The sequence below is a fragment of the Magnolia sinica genome, chromosome 9, assembly GCF_029962835.1.
Source record: "Magnolia sinica isolate HGM2019 chromosome 9, MsV1, whole genome shotgun sequence".
NCBI classification, from domain to species: domain Eukaryota; kingdom Viridiplantae; phylum Streptophyta; class Magnoliopsida; order Magnoliales; family Magnoliaceae; genus Magnolia; species Magnolia sinica.
The window spans coordinates 84,480,330-84,491,889 of NC_080581.1; the positions used below are offsets into that span (position 1 = coordinate 84,480,330).

Here is an 11,560-nt window from a genome sequence, read left to right on the forward strand (position 1 = left end):
AATAGTGTGCCAAATAATCGAGCTAAAGCAAGCCAAGCTAAGCTGAGCCCAGCTTTCAAGCTAGCTTGGTTTGTCTCCAGCTCAAAATAATTGATTCACGGAATTACCCGGTAACAGCTAATCCACTCCTACTACCCTGGATTGACTCAAAAGTGTGGTGTATTTTGAAACTATGATCGTGATACTATCATTCAGTGTATTTATCGCGATATATCCAGAATCTGAGAAATTTATCCGACTGGTGTGCAGAAAGCAAGGACCGAAGAAAGGAAGAAAGAAAAAACCCAAATTTGAGAGAGAAGAAGAAGAAATGGCGGAGAGTGCTGTGAGCTTCTTAATGCAATACTTGGGGCCTTTGCTGGTGGATGAAGCCAATTCGTTGAAGGGAGTCGACGGAGAAGTCCGTGAACTCAGAAATGAGTTAGAAAGCATCAGATCCTTTTTAAGGGATGCCGATTCAAGACAAGATACTGATGAAGGCCTCAAGACATGGGTAAAACAAATAAGAGAAGTTGCTTACGACATTGAAGATGTTCTCGATGAGTTCATGCTCGCCCAAGCACAAGAGCAGAACGGTGCCCATGGATGCATCGATTTTCTTCATACACTCATCAAGCAGTTTATGGTGCACCATCAGACTGCATCCTCAATACGAGATATCAAAACCCGAATTCGTACGATTACGGAGAGAAAAGATGCATACGCTCTCAACAGGACAGAGCAAAGTTCAAGCTCCAACAGCATGAATGAGCCTTGGCATGATCGTCGACTGGATGCTCTTTTCATTGAGGAAGCTGATCTTGTGGGAATTGAAAAGCCTAGGAGCCGTTTGATGAAATGGTTAGTCAAAGGAGATTCGAAACTCACGAAGATTTCAGTGGTCGGGATGGGTGGCCTTGGCAAGACCACTCTGGTAAAGAAAGTATATGATGACCAAAAGGTGAAGAAACATTTTGAAACATGTGCTTGGATCACTGTATCGCAATCGTTCAAAGGGGAGGATCTACTCAGAAGCATGATAAAGCAATTCTCCAAGGCAAAGGAAGATCCGTATCCCCAAGGATTTGATACGATGACAAAGTTCGAGCTAATTCAAGTGGTACAGGACTACTTGAAGAACAAAAGGTATTTACTTGTTCTTGATGATGTATGGAGTGAACATGTATGGAATTTCTTAAGAAATGCATTGCGCGCTAGTGAATGTGGTAGCAGGGTAATGATCACCACACGCAAAGGTGACGTCGCATCATCTTCTTGCGTCGGACCCTCTGATCACATCTACCATCTTCGAGCTCTAAGTCGAAGAAACGCTTGGTCCCTCTTTTGCAAGAAAGCATTCCACTCGCATGAGAAGAATAGTTGCCCTCCTGAATTGGAGGAGCTCTCTCGAAGCTTTGTCAATAAATGCCGGGGATTACCGCTTGCAATTGTCGCATTAGGTAGTCTTTTGTCGATCAAGAACCAGACATATGTTGAGTGGGAGATGATTCACCGTAGCCTTGGATTGGAGCTTGAAAATGATGACAATCTTAGAAGCATGATGAAAATATTATCTCTCAGTTTCAATGACTTGCCTTACTATCTCAAATCATGCTTCTTGTATATGTGTGTTTTCCCTGAAGATTATGCCATTAAGCGTATGAAACTAATTCGGCTATGGATAGCAGAGGGTTTTATAGAAAGACATGAAAGCAGGTCAATGGAAGAGGTTGCTGAAGGTTATCTCAATGCGCTCATCACTAGAAATCTCATTCTAGTGGTAGGACAGAGGCCTTGGGGGCAGCTGATGACTTGTCGCCTCCATGATATCGTGCGGGAATTTGTTATTTCAAAATCCAGGGAGGAGCATTTCTTTGCATCTTCTGTTGAAGAGAAGACGACATTGTGTAACAGAATCCGGCATCTGTCCATTTACAGTGGTGAGAATTTTCTAAAATATGATACCTTCTCCCATCTTCGCTCTTTGTTCATTTTTGAGGTGGACGGACTATGTACCACCTCTGCAATCACATCGTTTGCCAGCTTAAGGTTGTTGAAGGTGGTGGATCTTGAAAATGTGTCCGTGGAAATCTTTCCTGATGATCTGACAAGCTTGTTGCATTTGAGATACCTAAGCTTGGAGAATACAAAGATCAAGAAGCTTCCAAGTTCGTTGGGGAAGCTACAGAACTTAGAAACATTGGATCTTAGGGGCACCTTTGTATGTGAATTGCCAGCTGAGATTCTCAAGCTTGAGTGCCTCCGCCACCTTGTGGTATATCGCCATAACAGAGATGGGGCTTACAGGTCATTTAATTACATAGATGCAATTAAGATGCCTGCTGGAATGGGGAATATGAGATCCCTACACACGTTGGAAGTTGTAGAGGCAGAGAGAGGCATCATTGCAGAATTTGGGAATCTCACCGAACTGAGGAGGTTATGCATTATAAAGCTAAGAAGGGAAGATGGGAATGATTTGTGCACTTCCCTTGATAAGATGAACAACCTTCACAGTTTTGAAGTGTCTTCAATGGATGAGGAGGAGGTTCTCGACCTGCATTCTTTATCGCATCCTCCCCTGCCTCTTCAATGTCTGAGGTTGGAAGGGCGTTTGGCGAAGTTACCTGAATGGATTGCCACGCTTCATAATCTGGTAAGCATTCGTCTGATGTGGTCTAGATTGAGGGATGACCCACTCAAAGCCCTTCAATCACTGCCCAATTTGGTGGAACTCGAGCTAAGGCGAGCTTATGATGGGGAAGAGTTATATTGCCAGGGCAGAGGATATCCAAGTCTCAAGGAATTATTTCTCATTGAGTTGAGGGGATTGAAGAAGGTGAGATTGGAGAAGGGAGCAATGTCTAGCCTGCAAAAGCTAAAGATTAGACGTTGTGAAGAATTAGTGGAGCCGCCGTTGGGGATCCAACACCTCATCAACCTCAAAGAACTCCGCATGCAGGATATGTCAGAGGCTTTCTTGAAGGGGCTAAGAAATGAGGGAGACGAACAGTTAGTGGATTCCATTCAGCATATCCCACTCATACGATATTTTGACAGACAAGAACGGACTAGTCAAGACTTCTCACGATTTAGGAGAACACCCAGAAGGTTAAAGCAGTTATCAGGTGAATGTTTTATATTTCCTTTTTTTTCTATTCACGGTAGATATTTTTGTTATCCATAGATATTAATGTTTTTTAATTTCTTTTTCAAATACTTTCATTTTCTCTCTCTTTTATTTTTTGACATTTTTATGATTGTTTGAAGGAGTCCAGTTCGTCTAAAATACAACCTAGTAAACTTATTTCATAATAAGAAACAGGATCCTCTACTCGTCACAAACAGAGATTTTCTTTTTTCCTGCATTATAATTGGTCCATGTTATCATTGACATTGTTAGCAATACTATGTTAAATGCAGTCTATGATAATGTGGCTCAATTAAAATGTAATAAATAAGAAAATCTTGTTTGTAGAAAGCAGAGGATCCAGACTTGTCATGACATTATCTGACGGACCCACTTGGTCTGTACACCTCAGCATGAAAGTTGCATGTCCTGAGAGCCCAGCCAACGCTCCATTTTGTGAGCCACCATGTGGCACGGATTCTGAGGTTTGTTGGTGGCAGTGATTTTATAGGCATGATTTTAGGGTGGGCCCTAGTAAAGTTTGAACCATGGGTGGCAGTGATCAGCTTCACTTTTGGGCTCATGCCCTAAAATGAACTGGCCAAACAGATGAATAGTGTGGATATAAAACATATACATCACAATAGTCCCTATAAAACATAAAACATGCAGGTGTTGTTGTAAGGGCCTCTGTCTGTTGTGGAGAGTGAGATAAATGGTCTTAGATTGCATGCAGCCGACCTGCAGCCGTAAGATCTCTGAAACTCACTGTGATATTTGTGTTATATCTACTCTATCCATTGGCGTATCTTCACACATCTCCCTGCCATCTGTTCGTTTTGTTCCAAAGCTTACAAGAATTAATGGATTATCTATTAGTTAACTTGACATTCTATATAAATATATACTTTTTTATATGACTCTGTTTTCAGGAACTGCAAACGAAGAACAGTAATTGGTAGTGGGCATCAAGAGCTGGGGCTATATCTCTTTGACTCTCATACTTGCTCTCAAGTTGCTGGTTTTTTATTTTTTATTTTTTATTTTTATTTTATTTTATTTTTTATTTTTAAGTGTGAATAGAAAACTCTGTAAGTAGCATTGTCACTTTAGCCATCCCTCATTTCAAGTATCAAAAATGCTGTTATTTATTTCTATTAGTTGTAATTCATTGTATGTGATATTTGTAAGCTCTCAAAGCATACTAGAAGTTTTTTTTTTTCCTTTTCTTTTCTTGTTGTTGTTGTTATAGAGGGTATGTGGATATGGATAACTTGAACAATGCTTACCTTTTCATCTCTTGTTTTTCTTGTTGTAATTGAGAAATCTATGGGTATCTTCTTCTTGCTTTTTTTTCCTTTGTTTCCTAAGCACTTATTTTTCTTCTCCACCCAATCGAGAAATCATCATTTGCTTTTCTTAGCTTCTTTTTTTTTTCATCTCCTAAAGTTACCTACATTGAACGGTAGTTTCCTATAATAAGAAGCCCTATAAGCTCGTCGTGATGTTCACGTAAAATCTATTATAAAATATTAATTTTTTAAATATATTTTAAATTAAAAAATAATATATATATATATATATATATATATATATATATATAATATAAAATGTGTTGAAAAAACACATTTTTCATGGTTTTTAGAATAGTCCCACATTGGAAAAGGAGAAGAACTTTTTGTGGTTTATATGAGTGTGGAGTATTATAATACTTATACATATGTTCCAAAGGAGAATAGAACTTGCGCACTGGAACACCCGCGAGTGCGCTCGGGCTCGGTGCGAGGGCGTGGGCATGTGAGGCAGTGTGGCTGTAGAGGCACTAGTGGCGCACTTTGCACGTCTGCAGCGAGACGTGTGCAAGTCACGATGCGACTAAGTGGCTAAGGCGGATGGATGACTGGACGAAATCTAGACGACTGAATGAGAGTCTCTCTGAATTTATAGAGAGTTAGAAAAAAGAGCTATTGCAGCAGATCTGTAACAGCCGTGCCATTAGTGTAGGGTCCAGCTATAACTGCTGCATGGCTAGCCCAACAAATAGAAAATGGCAAGCTGCTGTCTCACAACAGTCAGCATGCAACAGCTTAATGGCCCATGCACAACAGTTAGAAAACGAATCAAAGCATCTCCTCTCCTACAGACCAAAATATCAGCAGTATAACAAGGTTGATCAGAACCATTGCTTGAAGAATAGACCAACGGTGTGGTTTAGAATGGTTCAACTGAACCAGTGGCTGAAGACCTGACCAGTGCAGTGGTCTAAATTAACAATTCATTCTCTTCTCTTTTCTCTTTTGAGATTTTTCTTTTATTATAATTCTGCCAGATAGTGTGTATAAGAGTTCCGTTAGTGGGCCTTCGTGTTTGCTGAATGCAGACCCATACTAGGCGCGTCGTATCCTAGAAGCAGTTTGCCTGTAACCTATCAGCATACTCAATTCACTTGAGTAGGGGCAAATAACGCTTTAAGGACAATATTTCAGACGTGCTTCAGCCTGTCCTTAGTTCAGATCATCTTGATTTTTAGATTTCCATATTTTAAAGAAATATTTTATTTTGTATAATTTCCAATAATCTTAAAGCGTTATTTGATGGAAGCCGACAGTATTTCATCCATCAAGTTGATGAATCATGACTTGATACGTCTTGATCGGTTCGATGGAACCAATTTTACGAGATAGTAAGACAAGCTGAAATTTCTTCTTACAGCGCTGAAGATCTACTACATACTAGATCCAAATATACAACCACCCCCTGAAGTATCCGACAAAGACACACCTGAACAGGTGGCTACCCCATACCAAATAAGCTGAAGATGAACTTTTGTGTCAAGGACACATTCTCAGCGCGCTCTCCAACCGCCTGTACGATCTGTACCAACAGACGTCATCAGCAAAGGAGATCTAGGCCGCTCTGGAGTTTAAATACAAGGCTGAAGAAGAAGGAACCAACAAATTTCTCATCGTTAGATATTTGACTTCAACATGGTAGATAACAGACCGCTATTGCCTCAAACCAAGAATTGCAGCTAATAGTAAATAAAATTAAAGCCATCAAAATTGATCTTCCTAAATCATTCCAAGTCGGGGCTATAATTGCTAAATTACCACCGATGTGGGAAGACTATAGAAAGAAGTTACTGCATAAAAATGAGGACTACACACTGGAACAATTCCAGAAACACCTCAGAATTGAGGAAGAATCTCGTAACCGTGACAGAAAGAATGATAACAGGAATGTCTCATCCAAGGTACATGCAGTAGAGAACACTAATAATAAGAATCCCGAGAAGGACAATTCCCTGAAACCTAATAAAGGAAAATTCAAGAAAAACGCCCAAAAGAAGAACGAAAAGTTCAAAGGCCCATGTCATGTCTGTAGAAAAATCGGGTACTATGCTCGAGTATGCCGATATCGCAAATCTAAAAAAGAGGCAAGTGCAGTAGAAGAAGGCGATATTGTGGCTATGATCACTAAGGTGAATACCATCCAAGGCAAAGTTCTAGGTTTGTGGTATGATACTGCCATTACAGTACATGTGTGCTACGACAAATCAGCCTTCAAAACCTATAAGGAATTGACTGATGGTCAAGAAGTCCAAATGGGTAATGAAGTCCGATCGAAGGTCATCGGCAAAGGAACTGTCGAACTGATATTCACCTCTGGGAAGAAAGTGATTCTGACTAATGTACTGCACGTCCCAAACATGAGGCGAAACTTAGTTTTTAGGGATCTTCTGGGTAAACCAAGCATAAGGGTAGCGTATGAGTCAGGTAAACTGATTCTGTCAAAGAATGTGAATTTTGTCGGAAATGGATATGCTTGTAAAGGGATGGTTAAGTTTTCTCTGAATGAAAGTAGCACTTTTATGTATATGATTGAATCCGCTGGACTGTGGCATGATAGACTAGCCCATATAGGATATAGTACCTTAAAGTTCATAACTAAGAATAGTTTAATCTCATACATAGATAATAAAATAGATAAATGTGAAGTGTGCATACGATTCAAAATGACGAAGAAACTTTCTCCAAGTGTTGAAAGATCGTCTCAAGTATTGGATCTTGTGCATAGTGACATCTATAAGTTAAACGACATTCTTACTCGTGGAGGTAAACGATACTTCATAACTTTTATAGATGATTGCTCTAGATATATGTATGTTTCTCTGTTAAAGAACAAAGATGAAGAATTGAACATGTTTAAAATATATAAAGCAGAAGTAGAAAATCAACTAAATAAGAAGATAAAAATTCTCCGTAGCGATAGAGGAGGAGAATACTTCTCAAATGAATTCGATAACTTCTGTGAAGAACATGAACTAATACATCAATGTAATGCGCCATACACACCTCAACAAAATAGAATAGCTGAAAAGAAGAATAGAACATTAGTAGAAATGGTCAACTCAATGCTGATAGAACAAAGTTGCCACTAAGTCTATGGGGTGAGGCACTACTTGCAGCGTGACATATACTAAACAAAATTCCATCTAAAAAATATAAAATATCTTCATATGAAACATGGAGAGGTAGAAAACATAACTTAAGATATCTAAAAGTGTAGGGGTGTCTTACATATTGCAGAACCCCTGATCCGAAAAGAACTAAGTTAGGACCAAGAGCTATTAAGTGCGCCTTCGTAGGATATGCACAAAATAGTAAAGCTTATAGACTTTTAGACATAGAGTCTAATACAATAATAGAATCAAAAGACGTTGAGTTCTTTGAGAACTCACTATCCTTGGAGTCAAAGGATAATGAAGTCCAAACTCCTAATAGAGAACCAGATAGCACAGCTCCACAGATAGTGGAAACTGTTGAGGGTCGAATATTGCATATCAGACCCTAGTTATTACCAGGATTTACAAACATAGTACTGTTTATCGGCCTGATTTAATCATGTTTGGGATGCAGGGCGTATTCACGAGCCTGGACTGGGAAAGGGTACTAAAAGCATAGATTTAACGGTCTGAAGTCACCAAGGCAAGCGACGGACCCTAGGAGACCAAGATTGACAGATTTGGACGCAGGGATCCAAGAAAATCGAGAAATTGAAGCTCAAGTGGCCTAAAAAGTGTCCAGAATGCAAGATCATAAGGTTCCCACCATCTGATCAGTTCGAAACTCCATACGTGGCCTGAGGACCATAAATTAACCGTACACGTCGAATTTCATCTATTCAGTACCTCGGGAAGTGTCCCAATGGACAGATCAGCCTATAAATTAGTGAATTAAGGCCCACCTGATATCTGGATGCGCTCCAATTTTGGTTTCAACAGTATACATGAGGTGAAAAAGTGGATGGATGGATTGGATTTTGCATATACATCAGGGCGAGACCCACTCTATGAAGGTGGGGTGCACAGAAGCCGTGCACTCACCGTGCACGGAGTGAGCCAAGTCGGTCAGCAAGCGCTGACCCGACTCCCGTTTCTGCTGCGCGAAATCAGGCAACAGGGACATGCGATCCAGCCTTGTGGGCCACCATCGTGACTTAAAGGTCCGATCTGGACCGTCTAGCAGAATCCTATAGGTCCTCTAACCATCGCCTAGGTGGTGGAATCCTGAAAGATGAGGGATATTTGATTTCATCCATTAAAACAGACGATAGACGGTGGAAGAAAAACATCGGTAGACCACACCAAAACTCGACAAAAACCAGCCCATTCTGAGCGAAAAATCGAGATAAATCCGGTGGACGACTTGGATTGATCATTTGAAGCTGATTGTGGACCCCACCATCAGACAGCGTAGGTGCGTAACGCACTCTGTTTCGCAGCCGGACGCTGTCCGGCTTTCGCGGCGGGTTGTGCGCTCTTGGGGGCGATCGGACGGCTGATCTGAACCGTTCATCATGTAGGTCGGCCAAGAAACTCCTAGAGGACATTCTCCTTTTAGAAAGAAAGCAAGAAAAATGGGAGTGGGAGGCTCCAAATTTGACTGCGTAAGGTTTATTCACGCAGCCGAATCGTCTGCGGACTGCTGTGCGTAAAGAGAGCTTCCGCAGCTTACTCGTCCGCGGACTCCAGCCCTCCACCACCCCTGGATGTATAAAGGAGAAAAACAGAAGAAAAGAAAAAGGGGGAGAGCATTGAAGGAGGAGCCGTGGCTGGAAAGAAAGGAAGCTTGGACGATTGGAACGTGGGAGAGAGAAGGAAGCAGCTGTGGGTTTCCTTCTTTTCCTTTATATTTCTTTTGCTTTGTTTGCTTTGTTAAAGGTTCAGCCCATTCATGTGTGGCTAAACCTCTTAGCTAGGGCTAAGAGGTGAAGCCTGTAGCGAGATGAGAGATACTATTTCATGCTTTTAAATTTCTGAACTGAATTTGATTTTAGTTGATTATGGAAGGAATGTTTTTAGTCTTTAATGGTCTGTTGTGACTGAAATTACAATAGGTCTGCAATGGCTTTGAATATTTCCTTTCTCTTTTTATGTTTATGGCGCCACAGGAAGCCCTGTTGTTCACCATCGTCTCCTGGGCATGGTAGGATGATGGTACCCTTTCTAACTTGCATGCACTGTGATTGGTTGGTAATTAGTTTAATCCTGTTGTTTGTTTTGTCTCCTGGGCATGGTTAGATGATGGAATCCATTCTAATTCATATACCTTTCATCTTGTGAAGACTAGATCAAGTAAGTTCAGTTTGATTTCCGTGATTCTTGATGCAGGCATAAGATCTCCCTGATCCCTACAAGTTGATCCTCTGAATCCCTAGTTTCCTTCCTCTGAATTCCTTAAGTTTTACATTAATCTCTCACCAGTATTCATCAATTTATATTTGATTTAGATTGCAACTTAGGCTAGCTCTAGTTCTATTTAGTTTCAGGAAACGTACAAGTTTCAATCCCTGTGGATTCGACGTCGGTCTTACTGAGTTTATTACTACATCACAACCCTATACTTGGGGAGTGAATCGAAACTCATGTTGAACCTCGTAGGAGTCAAAGGACAAGAATAGAAAAGAGTCTAGGAGATGACTAAATAGACTCATAACGCGTCATTTTCTATCTTGTAAAATGAGATAGAGAAAATGTTATAAGAAAAATACCTATAGCAATGAGTATAGAAGATGATCCTAAAATATATAAAGAGGTTGTATCCTCTAGAGATTCGGCTTTCTAAAAAGAAGATATAAATGATGAAATGGAATCCATAATGTCAAATCAAACATGAGAACTAGTTAACTTACCTCCAGGTTCTAGACCCATAGGTTGTAAGTGAGTATTTGGAAAGAAATATCACACCGATGGGACTATCCAAACCTTTAAAGTTCGACTACTAGTTAAGGATTTTAGAAAAAAAGAAGGGATAGATTACTTTGACATATACTTTCCTGTAATTAGGATAAAATCCATTAGGATATTATTTGCGCTAGCTTCCATATATCATTTTCTGATCTACCAAATGGATATAAAGACCGCATTCTTAAATGGTGACCTTAATGAGGATGTATACATGGAACAACCTTAAGGTTTTGTTCTACCAAGAAATGAAAACAATGTAGATTAGTCAAATCTGTGTATGGATTAAAACAAGCACCAAAACAATGGCATGAGAAGTTTGATTCCAAAATACTATCTCATGGATTCATGTATAATATAGCTGACAAATGCATATATTCTAAAGTAGATGGTAGTTGTATCGTTATTATTTGTCTATATGTTGATGACATGTTAATAATAAGTAATAAAATTGAAGGTGTGACTGAAACAAAGAGGTTTCTATCTTCCGTATTCAAAATGAAGGATCTTGGACAAGTTAATACCATCCTAGGTATCAAAGTTAAAAAATATTGTGGGAGTTATGCTTTGTGTCAATCTCATTATATTGAATGCTTTGTGTCAATCTCATTAAAACAAGCACCAAAATAATGACATAAGAAGTTTGATTCCAAAATACTATCTCATGGATTCATGTATAATGTAGCTGACAAATGCATATATTTTAAAGTAGATGGTAGTTGTATCATTATTATTTGTCTATATGTTGATGACATGTTAATAATAAGTAATAAAATTGAAGGTGTGACTGAAACAAAGAGGTTTCTATCTTCCGTATTCAAAATGAAGGATCTTGGACAGGTTGATTCCATCCTAGGTACCAAAGTTAAAAAATATTATGAGGGTTATGCTTTGTGTCAATCTCATTATATTGAGAAGATACTACAGAAGTTTAACCATTTAAATATAAAAGAAGCAAAATCCTCATTTGATCCAAGTATCAAGTTAAAAGAAAATGCCGGAAGAACAGTTGCACAATTAGAATATGTGAGTGCTATAGGGAGTCTTATGTATGCTATGCAATGCACTAGACCTAATATCGCATATGCTGTGAGTAAACTTAATAGGTTTACTAGTAATCCCAGTACTGAACACCGGAATGCAAGCAATAGAGTCCTTGGTTACTTAAAAGCAACCAAATATTTAAGACTATTTTATTCAGAATT

The 11,560-nt window shown here is 39.4% G+C and overlaps 1 protein-coding gene across 1 annotated transcript; it reads left to right on the forward strand.

The window, feature by feature from the left end:
* The first annotated feature begins 286 nt into the window (after positions 1-286).
* On the forward strand, positions 287-4,135 carry LOC131255910 (disease resistance protein RPM1-like). Its single transcript, XM_058256852.1, has 2 exons — positions 287-3,107; positions 4,042-4,135. Exons 1-2 carry the CDS (start codon positions 311-313, stop codon positions 4,062-4,064), a joined length of 2,820 nt encoding a protein of 939 aa, XP_058112835.1. The 5' UTR covers positions 287-310; the 3' UTR covers positions 4,065-4,135.
* The last annotated feature ends 7,425 nt before the right edge of the window (positions 4,136-11,560 follow it).